We start from the raw sequence: 24006 nt of genomic DNA, 5'->3' as shown, positions 1-24006 counted from the left end.
AATTATAAGGGAATTCTCTTTACTATTTCAATTTTTCTGTAAATATAAAGCTGTTTTAAAAAAAAGCCTACAAATGTTTTAAATTCCTGGAGCATGGGATAAAACAGAACTAAAAACTATCCCATAAAGTAATGATTCAGCATTACTCCAACAAGGGTCATTTGAGCCCCAAAGTCTGTCTGGACTTCAGGTATAAAGCCAAGAAAAAGCCCAGTGCAACAGAAGGCAAGGATAATTCTATTTCATTTTGGAAAACTATATTATATCAAGATTTTATTTTAATTAACAAAGTAAAGCAAGGACAACAGAACAGCAAATCCTAAGAAAACCAATTTCTTTTTATTTCAGAGCTCCAAAATGAAAATTAGATTTTTCCAAATCCAATTTAGGTAAACAGAAAAAGAAAACATTTCACCAATTTCCCCCACCATCCACACCCACCTCTGGCAACCACCAATTTGTTCTCTGCACCTATGTTTTGTTTTAGATTTCACATAAAGAAGACATCATCTGGGATTTTTCTTTCACTGACTTATTTTATTCAGCATGATGGCCTCAAGGTCCATGGCAAGATTTCATCCTATTTTATGGATGAATAATTTTACTATATACATTATCTATATATATGTTTTGTATGTTATATATATAAATACACGCCCCAAAATTTATCCATTCATCAATGGACACAAAGCTTGCTTCTGTATTTTGACTATTGCAAATGATACTGCAATAAACATGGAGCGGTTTTTAACTGTTTAAGTTATAAATTAGTATTTTTTTTGTCTTCAGATAAATATCCAGAAATAAAATTCCTGGGTCATACGGTAGTTTTCTTAATTTTGTAAGGAACCTCCATATTATTCTCAACAGTGGCTGCACCAACTTATACTGCCACCAACAGTGCATAGGGTTCCCTTTTCTCCACATCCTCACCAGTGTGTTATTTCTTATCTTTTTGATAAGAGCCATTCTAATATGCATGAGCTGACATCTCATGGTAGTTCTGATTTGCATTTCCCTCATGATTAATGACATTTAGCATCTTTTCATGTACCTGTTGGACATCCATGTCTTCTTTTGAAAAAGGTCTACTCAGGGGCACCTGAAGAACACATGGAACTCTTGACGTCAGGATCTTAAGTTCGAGCCCCATGTAGGGTGTAGAAGTTAAAAAATAAAATGTAAAATGGGGACGCCTGGGTGGTTCAGTCCGTTAAGCGTCCGACTTCAGCACAGGTCATGATTTCATGGTTCGCGAGTTTGAGCCCTGCGTCGGGCTCTGTGCTGACAACTCAGAGCCTGGAGTGTGCTTCGGATTCTGTGTTCCCCTCTTTCTATGCCCCTTCCCTGCTCCTGTTCTGTCTCCCTCTGTCTCTCAAAAGTGAATAAACATTAAAAAAATTTTTTTAATAATAAATGGAAATGTAAAAACAGAAAAAAGAAAAATGTCTATTCAGATCTTCTGCCCATTTCTTCACTGTGATTTTTGGTTGTTTGTTTGCTAAGTAGTTGTAAAAATTAGCTCCTTATCAGGTACATAACCTGCAATTGTTTTCTCCTATGCAGTACATTGCCTTTTCATCTTGGTATACTACCCCTTTGTTGTGCAGAAACTTTTTAGATTCATGTTGTCCCAATGATGAGTTTGGTATCAGATTCAAAAACCCATCACCAAGACCCATGTCAAGGAGCTTACCACCTATGTTTTCTTCTAGGAGTTTTACAGTTTCAGGGCTTATGTTCAAGTCTTTAATCCATTTTGAGTTTGTTTTTTGTGCATGATGTAAGATAGTGTGGGTCCAGTTTCATTCTTTCACAGTAGCTTCCAAATTTTCCAACACCATTTATGGAAGAGACTATCTTTTCCCCATTTGTATATTTGCGGATCTTCTGTCATCAATTAATTGACCACGTAAGTGTGGATTTATTTCTGAGTTCTCTAGTGTGTTCTAATGACCTATGTGTCTATTTTTATGCCAATACTAGACTCTTTAAATACCAAAGCTCTATAATCTATTTTGAAATCAGATTGTGATGTATCCAAACTTTGTTCTTTCTCAAAATTGTTTTGGCTATTCGGGGTCTTTTGTGCTTCTGCAAATTTTAGGATTGTTCTATTTCTGTGAAAAATGCCATTGGAATTTTGACCAGGATTGCATTAAATCTGTACATTGCTTTGAGTAGTATGGACATTTTAACAATATTAACTCCTCTAGTCCATGAGCATGGAGTAGCTTTCCATTTTTTTGTGTCTTCAATTCTTTTTATCAATGTCTTATATTTTTCAACATATAGATCGTTCACCTTTTTGGTTACATTTATTCCTAGGTACTTTTTTTTTTCATGTTTATTTATTATTTTTGAGAGAGACAGAGACAGAATGTGAGTGGATTAGGGGCAGAGAGAGAGGGAGACACAAAATCAGAAGCAGGCTCCAGGCTCTGAGTTGTCAGCACAGAGCCCGACGCAGGGCTCGAACTCACGAGCTGTGAGATCATGACGTGAGCCAAAGTCGGACGCTCAACCGACCGAGCCACCCAGGCGACCCAGTACTTTAGTCTTTTTGATGCGATTGTGCATGGGATTATTCTCATTTCTAATAGTTCACTATAAGTATATAGAAATGCAACATTTTTGGGGCGCCTGGGTGGCGCAGTCGGTTGAGCGTCCGACTTCAGCCAGGTCACGATCTCACGGTCCGTGAGTTCGAGCCCCGCGTCGGGCTCTGGGCTGATGGCTCAGAGCCTGGAGCCTGTTTCCAATTCTGTGTCTCCCTCTCTCTCTGCCCCTCCCCCGTTCATGCTCTGTCTCTCTCTGTCCCCAAAAAAATAAATAAACGTTAAAAAAAAAATTTTTTTAAAAAAAAAAAAGAAATGCAACATTTTTGTGTACTGAATTTTATCCTGCAACTTTATTGAACTGGTTTATTAGTTCTAACAGTTTTTTTGATGGAGTCTTCGGGGTTTTCTATATATAATATCACACATTTGCAAATGGTGACAGTTTTACTTCTACCTTTCCAACTTGGATGCCTTTAATTCTTTTCCTTACTTAACTGCTGTGTCTAGGAACTTCCAATATTATGTTGAATATAAGTGGCAAGAATAGGCATCATCTTGTTCCTGATCTTAAAGGAAAAGCTTTGTTTCTCACAGTTGAGGTAATGTTACCTGTGAGCTTGTCATATATGACCTTTATTACGTTGAAGTATGTTTTCTCTAAACCCACTTTCTTGAGTTTTTATATAGATGGATGTTAAATTTCGATAAATGTGTTCATCTTCATCTTGAGATGATCTTATGATTTTTATCTTTCATTTTGTTCATGAGGTCTATCATGTTGACTGATTTGTGGATGTTGAACCATCCCTGCATCCCTGGAATAAATCCCACTTGATCATAGTATAATGATCCTTTAATATATTGTTAAATTCGATGTGCTAATACTTTTTTTGGTGATCTTTACATCTATGTTCATTAGGGATATTGACCTGCAATTTTCTTTTCTTGTGGCATCCTTGTCTGGTTTTGGTATTAGAGTAATGCTGGGCTTATAACAACATGAGTTTGGAAGAATTCCCTCCTCTAAGAAGGATTGATATTAACTTTTCTTTGAATGTTTTGTTAAAACTCCCCTGTGAAGTCATTCTGGTCCTGGACTATTGTTTGTTGGGAGGCTATTGATTACTACTTCAATTTATTACTAGTAATTGATTAATTCACATTTTCTATTTCATCATGATTCAGTCTTAGTAGATTGTATGTTTCTAGAAATTTATCTCTTTTAGGTTGTCGAATTTGTTGGCATATAATTGTTCACAGTAGTCTCTCATCCTCTATGTTTCTATGGTACCAGCTGTAATATCTTCTCTTTCATTTCTGATTTTATTTGAATCCTTCTTTCCTCGGTGAGTCTTTCTAAAGGTTTGTCAGCTGTGTTTATCTTTTCAAAGAACCAGCTCTTACTTTCATTGATCTTTTCTACCTTCTTTTTAGTCTCTATTTCATTTATTTCTACTTTAGTATTTGTTAATGGTTTCCTTGTAATAACTTTGGGCTTCACTTACTCTTTTTCTAGTTTTTTAAGGTGTAAAGCTCAGTTGCTTATTTCAAACTTTCTTGTTTCTTGAGGTAGGCATTCATCACTATGACCTTCCCTCTTTGAACCTTTTTGCTGCATCTGATAAATTCTGGTATGTTACACTTTCATTTTCCAAGGTCTCAAGGTGTTTCTCTCTTGACTTCTTTGTTCTTTGACTCATTGGTTGTTCAGTAGCATGTTATTTAATCTCTGCATATTTGCAATTTTTCCAGTTTTCTTCATGTAATTACTACTGTGATACCACTGTGGCCAGAAAATAAATCTGATATAATTTCAACCATTTTAAATTTATTAAGACTTGTTTTGTGGCCTAACATGATCTACCTTGGAAACTGTTCCATGTACACTTGAGGAAATGTGTATTCTGTTGCTTTTGCTTGAAACGTTCTATACATACATGTTAAGTCCATCTGGTCTAACATGTCCTTTAAAACTGATGTTTCTTTATTGATTTTCTGTCTGGATGATCTATCCATTGATGTAAGTGGGATACTAAATTCCCAAACTCTTTTTGTATTGCAATTTTTCCCTTTACATCTCCTAATATATATGCAGGGGTAGATTCTATTCACATCTCTAAATCAATGATTTCAAAATTGCAGTCTTGCAGCTCAGGTGTAAAAGTTTTATGTATTTTTTTTAATTAAAAAAGAAACTAAGGGGGCGCCTGGGTGGCGCAGTCGGTTAAGCGTCCGACTTCAGCCAGGTCACGATCTCGTGGTCCGTGAGTTCGAGCCCCGTGTCGGGCTCTGGGCTGATGGCTCGGAGCCTGGAGCCTGTTTTCGATTCTGTGTCTCCCTCTCTCTCTGCCCCTCCCCCGTTCATGCTTTGTCTCTCTCTGTTCCAAAAATAAATAAAAAACGTTGAAAAAAAAAATTAAAAAAAAAAAAAAAAAAGAAACTAAGACTTAATGATATTTAACATACAGGGGAGCCCCAGCACCTCACCCATCCTTGCAGTAGATGCCCATGAGTTATCGATTATAAAGGAGATGCCCAAGGAAAAAGGGAAGCGCCACACAGAGGCATCAGCAGTGCCCCATTCTCACTTCTCTCTCAATACATTATGATGATGCAGTTTACCTGTGCCCAGTAAAGTAAAATGACAGATTTTTACATAAACTAATCTTCACAAATGGCTGAGTGGCTTGAAAATATTCAACACATATTGAAGGTAATACAAATTCTGCAAAAGCCTAATTATATAAGAAAATGACAGTATTAATTATGCCTACCTCCTAGAACCAGCTCATAAGTTTCAAATGCAATCTCACCAGTTATGAGAGGAACTTAGTGGGTGGGGGGAGGGAGGAAAAAAGGAAGAGGAAAAGAATGATAGAAAAGGAAGGAAGGAGGGAATGAAAAAAGGTAGATGGTATAAAACTTTGGGTTTACATCCATTATCACAAATGAATAAATCTACTCTTAAGTATATAGAGAAGTAGGTATCAGCCTCCTTATATATCAGCATCACAGGGTTGGTTTTTTTTTAGAAGCCAATTTCCTTCCCTGGAAATTCTGATTCAACATGCTGGCAATTGGGCTGGTGCATCATGTTTTCTTTTTTTAAAGTTTTTTTTTTTTTAATTTATTCATTTTTGAAAGACAGAGACAGAGTGCAAACGGGGGAGGGCCAGAGAGAGAGGGAGACACAGAATCGGAAGCAGGCTCCAGGCTCTGAGCTGTCAGCACAGAGCCCGACGCGGGGCTCAAACTCATGGACCGTGAGATCATGACGGCCACTTAACCGACTCAGCCACCCAGGCGCCCCGCATCATGTTTTCTTAAAAACCATCATAAGACAGTCTGATACATAATCAAAGTTGAGAATCATTTGTACAGTGCCTTGAGATATTAACAAATGATAGTAGAAAGCCATTATTAATAGCATCATTATTTTTAAATACTGTGTTTCATATTTATCATAGTCTTTAATATATCTTATTAATAATATTTTATTATCATAATTATTTGTAATTTTTTATTAAAAAAATTTCTTTAACCAATATGGTATAAGATCAAAAAAGAATTGAAGACCAGCACTGTAAATGAAAATACATTGAAATAAAACACAACTTAAAATATAAAAAATTTACTGAAATGCATCAGTAACTTATCAAGGATTTAATGATTTTTTTTTAACGTTTACTTATTTTTGAGACAGAGAGAGACAGAGCATGAACGGGGGAGGGTCAGAGAGAGAGGGAGACACAGAATCTGAAACAGGCTCCAGGCTCTGAGCTGTCAGCACAGAGCCCGACGTGGGGCTCAAACTCACGGACCGTGAGATCATGACCTGAGCCAAAGACGGATGCTTAACCGACCAAGCCACCCAGGTGCCCCTATTTTAAAAAATTACTGGAAGACAGATATAATCAGTATTAGCCAAAACACATGCCAGTCATTATATATAACAGCTAGGTTGTCAGAGGACCAAAGACCACTACTATGAATCTCTCATCCCTAAAAGTATTTCAGTTAAACAATAAAAACTCTAGGGCACTGAATTTCATTTTCATATTATACAAACTTGTACATTTAAAAGCAAGATTTTTTTTTCAAGTGTGCACAGGGAAATCAAAACTCAATTCATTCTTTGAGAAAATAAATTGCATGTGGAAAAAGCGGAACTATTAAAGAGCTCTGAACAAATATTTCATATCAAAGTCTATTAAAATAATCAAATTACCAATGAACTAAGCATTGGTAAATCAGATAGAAGAAATTGCTTCAGAGAAAGTAAACAAAGAGTAGACATAAATAGATACATCCCTGAGAAAACTCTGGCTCCACCCACCAAGAATGACCAGTCAAGATATCCCAGTTACACTAGCATATGAGTAAATTGTGCCCCCTTCCATTCGCAAAAGGTCCTGGTTTAAGTTCTAAGTTAAGATGGTCATCCGCCCTCGATCTTCAACTTTGACCCCATCTTTGTTTCAGTCTTCAGCAAAATTCACTTCAACGAGGTTTTCATCCCAGCACCTCCATGAAATAGCTATTGTTTCAGTCATCGGTAACCATCTATTATAAAATTCAACAGCTAAATACAGGTTCTCATCTTGCCTGACGTATCTCCATAGCATAGCAAACTACACCACATCTTGCCTCCGTCTTTCTTGAATCACGTTCTTCCCTTGCCTTTTTGGAAACCACTCTCCATTGGTTCTCCTCCCATCGGCCTGGCCACTCAGTACCCACTGCTGCTTTCTCATCATCTGCATAAGAAGCACTCCCATATTTGTTGGGGCACCTGGGTGGCTCAGTGGGTTGAGCACAGCACTTGGGCTCAGATCATGATCTCAAAAGTTTGTGAGTTTCAGCCCCATATCGGGCTCACTGCTGTCAGCACAGAGCCACTTCATATCCTCTGTCCCCTTCTCCCTGCCCCTCCCCCGCATGCACAGGTGTTCTATTGCACGTGTGATCTCTCACAAAAGCAGCATTAAAAGAAAGCAGTCACATTATGGTGAGTACCTCTTCCAATTCTACTTTACATCCATTTACAATGAATTCACTCAAGCTACTTCCTCTAATAATCAAGTGAACTCCCCACCCCCAAGTTGTCTAGGGATGAATAGGCTCCTTACCTAATAAAATTCCTCAGAGAATGAAATAACACCCTTGTAAAACACAATGGCCTCTTCTAGGTCCTGGAGTCCTGAGTACTACTCTTAAATGAATGTTATACAAAATACTCCAGGAAGGATACTGGAAAAAGTAAGCAATAAAACCAATCATCTTGCCTTAAAACTGCTAAATGGTGCTTTTTAAATGTTTATGTTTGTTTTCTTAATTTCAATATATTTAAACTAAAAACAAACCAACAGTTCACTCTTTTCTCCCACCCCTCACCCCTCTGGCAATTACCAATCTGTTCTCTGTACCTACAAGCTTAATTTTGTTTTTTTAGATTCCACATATAACAGAAGTCATGCAGTATTTGTCTTTCTCTGACTTACTTCAGTTAGCATAATGCCTTCAAGATCCATCCATGTTGTCACAAATGGCAAGATTCCTTTCTTTTTTGTGGCTGAATAACATTCCAATGTATATGAATGCCACAATTCTTTATCCATTCACCCATCAATAGATACTTGGGTTACTGTAAATAATACTGTAATAAACATGAAAAGTGTTTACATTTTTCTGAAATAGTGTTTTTGTTTTTGGATACATACCCAGAAATGGAATTGCTGGGTCATATGGTAGTTCTATTCTTAATTTGTGAGGAACCACCATACTGTTCTCCATGATGGCTGCACCAATTTATATGGCCATCAAAAGTGCACAAGGGTTCCCTTTTATCCACATCCTCACCAACACTTATTGTCTTTTTGATAATAGCCATTTTAACAAGCATGAGGGGACATCTCATGGTACTTCTGATTTCCATTTCCCTGATGATTAATGTTGAGCATCTTTTCATGTACCTGTCGGCCACCTGTATGTCTTCTTTTATAAAAATGTCTATTCGGGGGCACATGGGTGGCTCAGTCGGTTAAGCATATGACTTTTGATTTTGGCTCAGGTCATGATCTCACAGGTCATGAGTTTGAGCCCCACATCAGATTCTGTGCTGACAGCATGGAGCTTGCTTGGGATTCTCTATCTCCCTGTCTCTCTGCCCTTCCTCTGCTTGTGCACGTACATTCTCTCTCAAAATATATATATACACACATATATTTCAGAATGTTCTATTCAGTTCTTCCACCTATTTTTTCAATGGATTTTTTTTTTGGCTGTTGAGTTGTACAAATTCTTTGTATGTTTTGGATATTAGCCCCTTAATATACGATTTGTAATTGTTTTCTCCCATTCAGCACATTGCCTTTTCATCTTGGTGATGCTATCACTTTGCTGTGCAGAAGCTTTTTATCTTTTAACTTTTTTTAATTTACATCCAAGTTAGTGAGCATAGAGTGCAACAATGATTTCAGAAGTAGATTCCTTAATGCCCCTTACCCCATTTAGCTCATCCCCCCTCCCACACCCTCTCCAGTAACCCTCTGTTTGTTCTCCATATTTATGAGTCTCTTATGCTTTGTCCCCCTCCCTATTTTTATGTTATTTTTGTTTCCCTTCCCTTACGTTCATCTGTTTTGTCTCTTGAAGTCCTCATATGAGCGAAGTCATATGATTTTTGTCTTTCTCTAATTTCACCTACCATAATACCCTCCAGTTCCATCCCCATAGTGCAAATGGCAAGATTTCATTCTTTCTGATTGCCGAGTAATACTCCATTGTATATATATACCACATCTTTATCCATTCATCCATCGATGGACATTGGGGCTCTTTCCATACTTTGGCTATTGTTGATAGTGCTGCTATAAACATGGGGGTGCATGTGTCCCTTCAAAACAACACACCTGTTATCCCTTGGATAAATACCTAGTAGTGCAATTGCTGGGTCGTAGGGTAGTTCTTTTTTTAATTTTCTGAGGAACCTCCATACTGTTTTCCAGAGTGGCTGCACCAGCTTGCATTCCCATCAATAATGCAAAAGAGATCCTCTTTCTCCGCACCCTTGCCAACATCTGTTGTTGCCTGAGTTGTTGATGTTAGCCATCCTGACCGGTATTAAGGAGGTATCTCATTGTGGTTTTGATTTGTATTTCCCTGATGATGAGTGATGTTGAGCATTTTTTCATGTGTCAGTTGGCTATCTGGATGTCTTCTTTGGAGAAGTGTCTATTCATGTCTTTTGCCCATTTCTTAACTGATTATTTGTTTTTTGGGTGTTGAGTTTGATAAGTTCTTTATAGATTTTGGATACTAACCCTTTATCTTAAAGTCGTTTGCAAATATCTTCTCCCATTCTGTCGGTTGCCTTTCAGTTTTGTATGCAGAAGCTTTTTAGACAGACATAGTCCGAACTGATGCTTTTGGTAGCATATTCAAAAAATCATCTCTAAGACCTATGTCAAGGAGCTTACCACCTGTTTTCTTCTAGGAATTTTATGGTTTTAGGTCTTATGTTCAAGTCTTTCATTCATTTGGAATTTTTGTGTGTAAGTTGTTAAAATAGTGTCCAGTTTCATTACTTTGCATGTGGTTGTTCAGTTTCCCCAACACCATTTATTGAAGAGACTGTCCTTTCTGCACTATATACTCATGGAGGCTTTCTTTGTTTTAAGTTTATTTTGAGAGAGAGAGAGTGCAAGCAGGGGAGAGGTAGAGAGAAGGAGAAAGAATCCCAAGCAGGATCCACACTGTCAGTGCACAGCCTGATGTGGGGCTCAGTGTCACAATCCATGAGCCAAAATCAAAAGTCAGACATGTAACCAACTGAGCCACCCAAAAGCCCCTATTCATGGCTTCTCTGTCATCAGTTCATCATATATATATGTATATATGTATGTATGTGTATATATATGTGTGTGTACATATTTGAGAAGAAAAAAAAAAGCTTGAGGTATCACATTCCCTGATTTCAAAATACGTAGATGAGAAAGCTATAGTAATCAAAACAGTATCCTATTAGCATACAAATAGACACAAATAGACACACACACACACACACACACACACACACACACAAATGTCTGTGTCTAATAGGATACTGTTTTGATTACTATAGCTTTCTCATCTATGTATTTTGAAATCAGGGAATGTGATAGCTCAAGCTTTGTTGTTGTTTTTCCTCAAGATCACTTTGACTATTCAGAGTCTTTCATGGTTCCATACAAGTTTTAGGATTGTTTGTTGTTTTTCTGTGAAAAGTGCCATTGGAATTTTGATAGGGATTGCATTAAATCTGTATGTTCCTTTGGGTAGTATAGGCATTTTAATAATATCAGTTCTCCCAATCTGTGAACATGGAATATCTTCTCATTTATTTGTATCTTCACCACTTTCATCACAGTATTATAGTTTTCAGTGCACTCTTTAACCTCCTTGGTGAAATTTATTCCTAGGCATTTTATTCTTCTTGATAGGATTGTAAATGGGGTTGTTTTCTTAATTTCTCTGATAGTTCATTATTCATGTAAAAAAAACAGATTTTTGTGTATTGATTTTATATCCTACAACTCTACTGAATTCTTTTATTATTTCTAACAGTTTTTTTGATGCAGTCTTTAGAATTTATATATATATATATTATATATATATTATATATATAATTTGTCATTTGAAAACTGTAATACTTTGACAGCTGCCTTTTCAACTTGGGTATCTTTTATTTATTTTTCTTGCCTAATTACTCTGGCTAGGACTTCTAATACTATGTTGAATAAATGGTGTCTTAATCATTATACATTAAGAAAAATCTAAAAAAAAAAAAAAACTGAAGATGCTCTGCAGAAGTACAACTAAATAATTAAAGAGTTTGGAAATAGTTTTTTATGAGAATAAATTAAGACTTTTTGAGTTAAATGGATATTTATATTTAGTACCTATTTAGGGAATAAAGAAATCCATGTATTGTGCCACAGAGCCTGAAAAATCTTATTAACATTTAATCTTTAGGTTAAAAGTGTATTTAAGAGTCTGAAAGGTTTAAATCAATTCCTACGAAGAGCATTACCTACTTCCCACAATGCAACCATAATGGGTCTGTCCATGTTTGATTATCCTAACATTATAAAAACTATGCCACTAAAAACCAAATGCTTCTGATAAATTCTCACAAGAAGCCACTATGCCAGAAATGTATTTTACACCTGGCAAGTTTCTACTGTGTAAGCAGAGGGGAATAGGAAAAGGAAGTTAAGTCTGACAACGTTTTAAGTCTTTCTGGACATAGAAGAAAAAGTCATATGAAGGAATTTTTCTTTTTTGACCCTTGTAAAGGTTAACCATCTACCTGTTCCCAGAAAACATCCTCACCATAACCCAAATGAAGGAAGCGGAGTTCTTCATGTTGGAACGCTGACATCTCTTGAGCTGCTGACAGAATTCAAAGCTGCTCCATCAACTGTCCTTTGCCCTGCTGACCTGGGCACAATAAACTGTTTCCTGTCAATCAATAAATCAATCACTGCCTAGCAAACTGTAGACGTAGTGTCATAACCTTAAGGGTTCATCATGAAGTACTAAAAAATTATAGTCCCTCACATTGGTTTTGACATGTTGACAGCTAGGTCCACAATAGTACTCACACTTGAAAAGTCAATCCATAACATTTTCTGAAGGCAAAATCCATTTAAGTTTGGCACATGCTTCTAACACAGAAGGCCTATCTTCTATCCCTAGGCTACTCCTACAACCTCAACTATTCCTGATCACCTCAAAAAGCACAACACCCCTCTAACTGACCCACAGTGAGGGCCAAAGAGGTTCGTCATGCCAATAAGCACTCCCGTTTTTAATACCTTCTCTAGATCTTACATTTGGGCTTGATTAGATATCATGAGAACTACTTGGGGGGGGGGGGGGATAGGAAGATCTTCATATACAGCAATATTATACATAATGACAATATAAAGAACTTCTTAAATTTCCTTACACAGGATTTTGACTCAAAAGGAATACAAATATTTATAATCAAAATTAAGTCCAAATTAAGCTACATTGGGATATATTCAAACCACACTCTGACACTCTCTGAGACCTCTAGTTGGTAAGGAGAAAACAAATGACATTTATTTGGAGTTCCAGGGTTTGCTAGGCACTAAGTCAATGTCCTTCTCAAATTGATACTGGTTACATAGTACACGATCATGTGATTGATCAAAGTACTTCTGAATAAAATAGAAGTCTTTTTGTTCCAGCCGCCTGGGTGGTTCAGTCATTTGAGCATCTGACTTCGGCTCAGGTCATGTTCTCACAATTCGTGGGTTTGAGCCCCACGTTGGGCTCTATGCTGACAGCTCAGAGCCTGGAGCCTGCTTCAGTTTCTATGTCTCCCTCTCTCTCTGCCCCTCCCTGCTCACACTCTGTCTCTCTCTCAAAAATAAAATAAACATTAAATTTTTTTTAAAAAAAGAACTTTTTTGTTCACCCTTAAAAAAAAGTAAAAAGTACACAGATTTTAATTCCAAAGAACCACGTATCATGAAGTAATTCTGATTATCTACATACGGTCCACTACAGGAAAAGGCAAACCCACAATGGAAGAAACCTTACTAAACTCAAGGTAAATAAACACTTTTAGCTCATGGGTACTATGGGCTTTTAGAGAATTTAAGAGCAACTTCTAGGAGTAGGCCCCAGCTTCTCAACAAAAGATCTGCCCTAGGACACTGGTAAACACTTTCATATGCTAACACCTAACACTTCAGTGGCCCTTACTCAGATCCAGGTCCAGGGGAACAGAACAGGTCAGGTTTTTCAACTTCTGGGTGATTCGATTTTGTTTTTCATAGGAATGATATATACACAAAACAGACTGTGAAGCAAGGCTATCCAAAGGTCTGGTTTGGTTTTTAATAGAAAAGAAAGGAAACAATGCATTAGCATCGGCTTATGCTACGTCCATCATACCAAGCAGTCTCCAAGATAACAGTAAGTGCAAAAGCAAGGTTGCAAATGAATGAGTATGTGTCCGCATTTTATAAAGGAAATATATACATATATTTTTACAAATGCCAAGAGGAAAAATGTTAGTTAGAACACAAAAATAGAAGGGAGCATTAATTTTACGTTAATCTGTTCTATCTTACGAATTTGGCACCCTGTGCTTATGGGATTAAAAAGGTGAAAGAGAAGAGTTTAACATGCCAGCCAAGTTGCCCAACCCCAAAGGTGTTGGCCAACAATCATTAAACACCACACTGGAGTAGAACAAAGAATTATTAACACGGTACATTGAGTTTCAGAGTGAAATGTTAAAAGCAGAGAATTTGTGGAACACTATCTAGCAATCTCTCCTCCCCAAATTACCAAGTAATTTACGCTATTTAAACAGTGTTTTTAAGTGTTTTTTAAGAAGCTAGGGAAAGTGATTTACAACCAGATTCTCCGGACAGCCAATAAAGATACAATTCACTCTATTTTTTTATTTTTTTTTAACGTGTATTTATTTTTTGAGAGAGAGAGACAGAGTGCGAGTGGGGGAGGGGCAGAGAGAGAGGGAGACACAGAATCTGAAACAGGCTCCAGGCTCTGAGCTGTCAGCACAGAGCCCGACACCGGGCTCAAACCCACGAACTGAGATCACGACTGGAGCCGAAGTGGCACCCAGGCACCCCAACTCACTCTATTTTATAGAGCAGAATGTAGGGTTCCCCCACCATGTACTGTAACACATTGTAGAAAATTCAGGAAATACTTGTTCTTCAAAGGTTAGGGTAAGGTTTGTATAAATCGGTGTTACATTTCAAAATGTACCCAAGTCCCCATTCCCAATTCTGTCAGTATTTTCATACTGCTCCCCCAAAGAACTTTTCCCTTCAATAGTTCCCTGAAATGAGGGCAGGAAACCTATTGAAAACGGAGTGGGGAACCCTTAACAGGCCGCTCTCACATACACAAAGCACTTGCAGCCTGCATCACCAGCAGAAAGGAATTATTTTGACAGGGAGTGTGCTTTTCACCGAGGAATTTTATTTGCTGCCTTTAAGAAAAGGAAGGGAAGTTCCCTCTCTGCCCCAGCAACAAAGCAGCAATCACCTCCTGCAGCCAGTGAGGAAACCACCACAACTTGGAACTCCTGTCCTTTCTCCAGTGAAACTCTGTGCAAAACAACCCTCCCCAATTTCTTCCCTAAAACTAGTCAAAGCTGACCTTGCCTGGGTCTCTTCGGACCTGCCCGTGGTTCACCACAGTTTGCTTGTCCCCAGGTGCACTTCCTTTGCCATTCCCTGATAAACTCATTTTGCTAGTAAAGTAACCGGCTATTTTATTTTTAAGGTTGACATTTACCAGAAATGAACACAGAAGAAGGTGTAACAAGCTAAAAACCAATTACCTTAGGAGAATGAGAATCAAAAGGGGAGCAAGAAATCATTAACTTTCTCTGTATTTGCCTTTATATCATATAAATGCTGAAATCAACTCTGTACTCCATTTAAAAGCTCTTTAAGAAGGAGGTGAGGAGGGAGAATTTATGAGCAAAAATAGCACACAGAATCAGATTAGAAACTGAAAACAGGCTGGGGGTAGACCTCAAAATGTTCTGTTCTCTCAGAAAAGGAGAAGCTGACAAGGGCGGGGGTGGCAGCTGGGGGGCGGGTAGGAAACACCACCAGTCACATGCTAGTTAAAAGAAAGCATTTTGGTTCATTTATTCATAAACTCATTTAGTATTTGCCTACCTAACTTTATAAAGGATTTTAACAGCCTGCACAATGCATTTTTTAAGTCGATAGTTGCGGCACTGAAATGAGAGCAGCCTAGTTGTTCAACAGGGAGAAGAGGCCTCCTACTTCGATGAAAACTGAAGATACAGAAGGCATAAACTTTCTGCCTCACACCACACAGTAAAATTCTATTACACACTCACGCAACGTGTATATAAACTTACATATAGTTATGAAACTGTAAATTAAATACAAAAACTAAGAAATTTCTCTCAAGATGGAGTGAAGAAAAATCCTTCTAGGCCGATGTGCACAGCAAGAGATCAAAACCGAAAATACCGGGATCATTACTATTCCTAGGCTCAGGTGCTCATCTCTGAACCTCCCACATGAGGCAAAATGCCCAGCATACTGTAGGTGCCCAGTAACACTGATCAAGTCCATCAGTGACTGAAACGCATATCCTGTTTGGTCAGCAGCCGTGTCAGGTTTCCAACCTTCTCAACTCCTCCTACGTTCCAGTCTACAGGAAGGGTCTAGACTGGTTCACTGTCCTGTGGTCAGTCACCTTCCTCATCCCCGTATCTTTGTGATTTTCCTTCTGCCCTAAAGACTACTCAGAATAACTCAGTGCTTAACAACATCAGCTTTGGGATCACACAGACCTAGTTCAAATCCCAGCTGTGTCATTAGCTGTAGGACTTTGGAGATATTTGAGACATTTATTTAACATGTCTGAGTCCACAAAGTGTAGACTATAATAACAGGAGATTCAATGAAAAAACATGTAGAAAGAGCTTAGGATGGTGTCTGAACAAAATAAATCAATACTCAGCAAACGTAGTTGTCCGCCCTGGAAAAGACCTGCTTATCCTTCAAAACCTAGAGCAAATATTTTATACTCCTTTTCTATCTCTCTCTTTTACCCCTTTATTATTCTCACCTGTATATCATAGTATTTAATTCTTTCCACTAATAGTTATATACTTCTCTTTCAACAAAGTGTATAGTCAAGGCATGTAGAAAAAAATAATGTACTCCTTCCTTTTACCTTCGAAATTGAGGATAGTTCCTGGCACAGCACGAAGAAGTCTTGAAATAACAGTTCTGTAACATGAACTTTAAAAACCATGCATTGTGTTGTTTTCCTGTATCACTAAATAGTTACCCCCAAAACTCAACACACGTACAGAGGCTCACAAACTTAACCATCATAATTTTAGAGTGTTCTAACTTTCCAATTAGTCTCTAAGACCATGTCTTATAAAATTGCTTCTAACAACATCATAACCTGTATGAACAGAAATCCAATCTTAGAACTTTTTTTTTTAATGTAAAGAACAAACCACGAGAGGCTCAATATAGAGGTCCCTCACTTAATGAACCATATGGCCAAGTTCTAAAGCAGCTACACACTAAATTCTATTTCTTTCTTTGGCATTCATTATAAAAATAAGACATTGATGCTTAAACCTCTTCCTGTAAATCTACAAGCTGGTTAATAATCAGTAACATTTACGGTCAAGTTGCCAATGCCAAGAAGGCTCCGTGTGAACTACACCCCACCACCGCTCCGCCCACACACACATCTGGAAATGATGTGGGCCAAAGGGAGGAAATGTACCCCCCCCCCCCCACCGCTTTCCCCTGCCAGGACACATAAAAAGAATGGTTTTAATATCCTGGGCACACATCCATGAACCTGGTTATAACTTTTCCTCCTTCCAGGACTTTAAAAAAAGCCTATCCAGGGGCACCTGGGTGGCTCAGTCAGTTAAGCGTCCGACTTCAGCTCAGGTCAAGATCTCACGGTTGGTGAGTTCGAGCCCTGTGTTGGACTCTGTGCTGACGGCTCAGAGCCTGGAGCCTGCTTCCGATTCTGTCTCCCTCTCTCTCTCTGCCCCTCCCCCATTCATGCTCTGTCTCTCTCTGTCTCAAAAATAAATAAACGTTAAAAAAATTTTTTTTTAAAAGCCTATCCGAATCTAAAGGAATACCGTGACACTGTAAGTTGACAAACATTAGCAAATTCGTACCACAAACAACTAGCCCAAATAGCTGAAGGATGCATGAAGCCCTGATTTCAAGCACTTGCCAATTTCCACACAGCAAATGGCCATGGCCATGGCCATTTACAACCTAATAAGTGGCTTTCACATTTCTTGAGTACTTAATAAGCATCTGGAGACTCCCTCTTGCAATCACTGCTCTTGAAAAAGGATACTTGAATCCCTAGATTTCTGGTAACCTTAAAAGACAATGGGGGCGCCTGGGTGGCGCAGTCAGTTAAGCGTCCGACTTCAGCCAGGTCACGATCTCGTGGTCCATGAGTTCGAGCCCCGCGTCGGGCTCTGGGCTGATGGCTCAGAGCCTGGAGCCTGTTTCCGATTCTGTGTCTCCCTCTCTCTCTGCCCCTCCCCCGTTCATGCTCTGTCTCTCTCTGTCCCAAAAATAAATAAACGTTGAAAAAAAAAAAAAAAAAAGACAAAGTATGTTAATTCTACCTTGTATAAACTCAATAAAACTGTAATCAACTACTTCATATTGTTGTATCTGAGTCTCAGCATGAATTAAAACCCTTCTAAAAGGGAAAAAAACACAGTTCCCTAGGTCTTGACTGCAAATAAAATTTAATCATTTTAATTTTAAAATTCTAATAGAAAAAATTTGGAACATCTATATTTGACCTGGAAGATATTTTAATACATCAGGTGTCTAATAATTCCTCTATCATCCCTAGACACAGAATGAAATCTTCCAATAAAGAGAATATGATCTGCACCAAAGGAGAAAAAAAATACAATCAAACTAGTTTTTGTTTTGTTTTACTTGCCAGAAAAATCTCTACTGACTACATTCAGTTGTGACAGCGAATCCCAGGGCCTAATTTTTATAATACATCTGGAATCTTTCAGTTTCATCTAATCACTGATTTAAATTTTAAAGAACTGTTTGAGATCTATATGGAAACAATTTATCATACACACACTTCATGATTCCACCTGTCGCAGACAAGAAAAGTAACCACAAATGCCAGTACAGTTTTATTTATTCACCAAGTATTACTCAACACTTTCTACACTCCCAGAACTGTTCTAGGAATAAGGGTTACAGCAATGAAATTCCTGCCTCACGAAGTTCACATTCCGTGCAAGAAGACAGAAAATATACAAAATAAATAAAATACACAGGATGTTGCACAATGATAAATGCTAAGGAGAAAAACAAGTCAGGGAAGTAAAAAAGGAGAGGTTAGGTCCCTTGCAACATCTAGACTCTAAGGAGGTGATAAAAGTAAGTAGGAAGTGAGACAGATGGGGCCCAAGGCTCCCTGTAGGGAAAGGAACCCCTCCTGCAGAGGCATCGAGGCCACTGCTTCCCTGGAACGTTCAGAGAAAGATGAACAAAGCGAATCTGGCTAGAGCTAAGTAAGAAAGGGGAACAGTGGTAGGAATTAAGGCCACAAACAGAAGTTAACTTGGGGTTTAAAAGCTGGGTTTCTGAACTTCTCATTTACATTTTTAATGTTTTTTTTTTTTTTTATTTTAAAGCAATTAAATGGATTTGTGGTAAGGTTTTCACATCAATTGCTATCATTACAAAGAGAATGCTCTCAACGTGGGAAAAAGCCAGAAGCTTCATTGCTTTGTTCCTGAAAATGTGTGGAGGGCGGGAGTGGGGAGAGGGATGAATATTCTGTTCCTCTCACTCTTCAGCTCCATGATATTTTATACACCTTTTTTTTTTTTTAGAACAGTCTTTACAATTCAGCAAACTGCTGGTTTCACAGTATAAAATGACAATGAGTCCATGAAGAGAACGGGCTGAATATCATTTTCAGGGAAAAGAAGCCAATATCCAAAGAACAAGGTCCAGTAAGATAAAGATTTAAACACTGTTGCCAGAAGTCAAGGTGACGCTATAGATTTCTGAGTCCACTACTCAATCCACTAGACGTTTAACTACAAGTAGGGTAGTTCGTGCCATCCAGGTTGTCGTCTAGGACCGCGACATTATTACAAAACGATCAGCGAGCAGTAAAAGTACAACACGTAAAAAGCTGGCAAACCCTGAGAATAAACCAAACCACCTCCAGGGTCCCCTTCTCTGCACCTAACACATGAAGAACACTCCACATTAGCTGAGTCAAGGGAAACACAACCAGTGCTCATGCTCTTACTAACTAACCTTTGTACCCAGCAATCATGTGAGATTTTGAAGCAAGTCAACTCATTGCCCAATATGCACCCAGTTACTGGTTGTTCCACATCCCCACCGGGCAGCTGGTGCTACTTGCCGTAAAACGTCCTAGGACACAAAGTTTGTCAGACATGATGAGATACTTGTTCGTAACTTTCATGAACATACACGGCTAACCAATTATCTACTTATAACTCTCTTATTTTATTTGTAGGTTACATTTAGCATTACGAAAGCAGATGATATAACCTGGTGGGTTCCCAGATCCCGTGTCTAGTCCTCTGGGAAAAACTGACACGACCGGAGCCATTCTCAGATGGAGCTGGAGTGGCCACTGGAGAGAAACTCCCTCACCCACCTTTGTTTGAACCGGGCCAAAACCCGTGGACGGGGACAAAATGGCAACTGTTTGAGAAGTCAGCAGCACACACACATGATCGCAAGACTGGCAGTTACGGACTTTCTGAAGATGAAGTCAGCAGTCACTCCACGTATAACCCCACTGGCTTGGTTTGTCAAAACGCCGACAGAAAACTTTTCCCTCTTATTTCACGCAATTGGCCCCACTTCCTTCTCCTCATAAAAGCCCCCTAAAGGACATCATCAATGCGATTAAAGCCAATATTTAAGCGACTCTTGCTATTACTTTACACCAATATCACGAATATTTATGTGAGATACGGACTATAAATAAATCAATTAAAGGTTGTGGAATTAAGGTGCCAGAATAAAACAAGTATGAATTAACCAGCAATGATCGTAACGTTCTCTGCTTTTCTAACAGAAACTACTCTTTATAGTTAAAAGTCATGATTTCACTGTGATGCCCTAAGGGGCTGATGATATTAAGATGATTACTAATGTCTTACAGCCGACGAAGAAATTAAGTCTCAAAATAGACGACATGAAGAACAACAAATGAAACAAAGCCAATGTGCCAAGTACAATGAGATTCCATGTCAAGGGAAACCTAACCCCGGTGGGGGGGGGGGGGGGTAGGGGGTGGGGAGATGGGGGGAGAGGGTCACAGAAAACTTACTGGGGCACTCGTGAAGGACCGACCAGCAATAGTGAGTCCTCCAGGTGGAAGTATGGTACTCAGATACAGTATCATTTGCAAAAAGGGTCAAACACACACACTAACTGGCAATACTATGAGCGGGAAAAGGAGGGGTTTAAGGAGGCCATCAGACTGAGGTGGCCCTAATGCCCTGGGAGCCTATGTGAGGAAATGGGAAGCTGAGCCAGTCTGCTGTAAATGCACTGGCATCTTAGAAAATGAAATTCGGGGTGCCTGGGTGGCACACCCGCTTAAGTGCCCAACTCCTGATTTTGGCTCAGGTCACCATCTCATGGTTTGTGAGTAGGAGCCCTGCATCAAGCTCTGCACTGACAGAAATGTAATATATAATATAGATTAAGCTACAGCTAATCAAATAATTTCTTTGCCTTGCTGCCAGGACTGCCGTCTCTAAGTTCTGCCTGGGGCTCCTGGCAGTTGACCACTCCTAACTGCTTCAGTTTGGGGCTGCCCAAGTTAGACAGATATTTGCTCCAATAAACTCTTGAAAATTTTTATGTGTCCCAGTTTATCTTTAACAGGGGTAATGGGAGGAGAGAAACCTAGAGACAGTGGTGGTAGCCACATAGTAAAATATATTTCAGACCATTTCAAGTAATGATCACCACCTTCTCCTCTCCATTAATTTCAGCTGAAGATTCTGAAGACGCAAATAATTGATATTTTAAAAAATCTCCATTCTGATATGGCTATTATTGGCCTTATTGCTGACAGCAATGTCAAGGTGTTCCAGCTAGCTGTAAGACCATGAATGTCTTCTTTAGACCTGACGTGCTCAAATTAAAATGAAATAGCTCTTAACATTATTTTGGCTAATCAACTCATGTTCTTCACCATTATGATTCAGCAGGTACGGCTTCTAAAATTACTGCTCGAAAAAGCTAAAAGGAATGTGATTAAGATTATGAATGAAATCTAAAGCGGACAGGTTCAATCTGCTCCCAAATATAAAAACCCAAGAATATATCCCGTCAGCATCTGAATAGTAAGTGCCAACACAGCAAGCTGTCATCTGGAACTCTTCGCAGCTCCTCCCTTTGAGCACTGATACGGCATGAGCCGTAGAGTAGGGCTGTATGAGGAGGCGATTAGAGCTCTCATCTCCAACTACTGTCAGGCTCAAAAGAATAATAAGATGCTACTCTTTTATTATACTGTTACACAGACCGCTATACACTAACTTCCCATACAATAAGGTAACATTTACTGAATGCTAACGAGGTATCAGGTACTGAGAGTCTCCCCAACTAGCAAAGAGAAGCTCAAAGAGGGCATGAATTTCTTAGAATGCACTGCTGTATCCACAGTGCCTGGCATAGAGGAGACGCTTCGTAAGTATTCATTAAATACAGAATAAAAAAGAAAACACAAGTTGGAAACCAAAGTATTGCATATGCACTACTTAATCCCTACAAAATAGGGGGGAATCCTGTTGCTTCTCCCATTTTGCCAAAGGAAAAACTAACACCTAAAACAGAAATTAATTTGCCAAATGGCAGCACAAGGCCACATTTTCCCACCAAAGCCTCAGTGGTTAACCTCCAAGCCTCTCCTTCCATATCTGTGTTAATTTCCTACTTAGGACAACACTTCATGCAAATCCCAAGAGGTCTGAGACTTAGAGTTCAAAATAGGGAGAAAAAAAAAACACCTCAGGAAAGGCTAAGTCGAAGATTCTCCATAATCTGTCAACAACCACTGAGTTTCCAGCCGAATTAACAGGCTGCTTCTAAAACCTTCAAAGAAGCAGAGAAGGCCTAAGAAAATTAAAGGAGTCTCTAGGATGAAGGGCAATTTTGATGGATGTTTCAGCATTAAAAGTCCTGCTGTTTGAATGTTTTAAATTTCCCTGATTATTAATGTAAGTAAAGTCTCTTTTTCAAACTATTATTTTTCCTTCTATCAGCCTTTTAAAATTGTTTCCCAGGCGAGCCTGGCAGTCTCAGTTGGTAGAGCATGTAACTCTCAATAACAGGGAGGGAGTTCAAGCCCCATGTTGGGCATGGAGATTACTTAACAAAACATTAAGTTTTCCCAAATTATATATAATGAACGTATTGACTTTAAGTAATATTTTGTCAAATCTAAGTCAGAGCTTATCAGAATGTTTCCAAGAATGGTTTTTCATACAACTAGGTCATGACTGTCATTTGTTGACAGTGACTGCAAGGTGCCATTCCAATTTTAGGAAGGTTAAGAAGTGACAGAAACAGAACTCTCTTAATCCATGGAAAAACAGAGCAACAGCTAGAGAGTGTGCAAGAGTGAAAGTTTCTCAAGAAAAGAGGAATCTTGGGGCGCCTGGGTGGCTCAGTCGGCTGAGCATCCGACTTCGACTTTGGCTCGGGTCATGATCGCACGGCTCATGAGTTGGAGCCCTGCATCGGGCTCTGTGCTCACAGCTCAGAGCCTGGAGCCTGCTTCGGATTCTGTGTCTCCCTCTGTCTCTGCCCCTCCCCTGCTCATGCTCTGTCTCTGTCTCAAAAATAAATAAAACATTAAAAAAAATTAAAAAAAAAAAAAAAAAAAAGAACAGAGGAATCTTAGGTTTTGTCCAAAGAGCCTTAACACAAAATCAAATAGAATGTAGCAGTCCAAAAAATATCAACTAAAAATACATAGAATTAATGGTTTGTTTTTAAATTCTGTATGTAGTGTTTTTCTTTAAAAAATATATCTAAAATAATATATGAAGTAAAATTTTCAACACAAAGGTGTATTAAAACTTTTTTTTTTTAACCAAACAATGGATACACTGGAAAAATGGATCATTTCTAAACCTCTGGGTGTGTTAACACGAAACACTGCATGTTTAATGTTTGTTTGTTTGTTTATTTTGAGAGAGAGAGACAGAGTACTAGCGGGGGAGGGGCAGAGAGGGAGGGACGGACACACACACACACACACACACACACACACACACACACACACACAGAACCTGAAGCAGGCTCCAGGCTCTAAACCGTCAGCACAGAGCCCAAAGCAGGGCTCGAACTCATGAACCGCTAGATCATGACCTAAGCCGAAGTCAAGACGCTGAACCGCCTGAGCCACCCAGATGCCTTGAGGCTGCATGTTTAAATTAAAAAATAATAATAATAAGCTAAATAGAAAGTATGCATGGGAGGCAAGGATTGTATCACACAAAGATGTGACTTAGTGTTTGGAGGCTCCTACAAATGCTTGAAGGTTTACAAGAAAAACAAAATAATGTAACTTGCATAGAGTACTGAGCAGATACTCACTGTAGGTAACTGTAATTGTCATGGTTGTTTTTTCACATTAATTTATACACTATTCCATATACATGGCAAATTAATCTTAATGTATATTGGATCTAAAACCAGCAGTTAACAAAACTCAGCTAACATAAAGCTTCAAGTCAACCTGGTTTTCTTCAAATGTAAATTATATGTATACATGTATATATGTGTATGTA

The 24006-nt window shown here is 38.6% G+C and overlaps 1 protein-coding gene across 7 annotated transcripts in view; it reads right to left on the bottom strand.

Annotated features, from left to right (window-relative positions):
- TPK1 (thiamin pyrophosphokinase 1) overlaps nt 1-24006 on the bottom strand; it is a 352058-nt gene that overhangs the window by 280222 nt on the left and 47830 nt on the right. For 2 of the 7 annotated variants that reach the window (XM_086687699.1, XM_086687743.1), the window contains exon 1: nt 11934-11997. The exons of the other annotated variants lie outside the window; for them this stretch is intronic. In XM_086687699.1, the coding sequence (XP_086543825.1) occupies nt 11934-11982 (49 nt within the window). In that variant the 5' untranslated portion in view covers nt 11983-11997. Of the gene's footprint in view, nt 1-11933; nt 11998-24006 lie in introns of those variants that run through there. 7 annotated transcript variants of the gene reach the window in all.

Source organism: Puma concolor, chromosome A2, assembly GCF_028749965.1.
Source record: "Puma concolor isolate L17-30 chromosome A2, mPumCon1.1.hap2, whole genome shotgun sequence".
Lineage (NCBI taxonomy): Eukaryota > Metazoa > Chordata > Mammalia > Carnivora > Felidae > Puma > Puma concolor.
The sequence above is the reverse complement of the archived record's forward strand: the minus strand, read 5'-3'. Positions and strand labels throughout refer to the sequence as shown.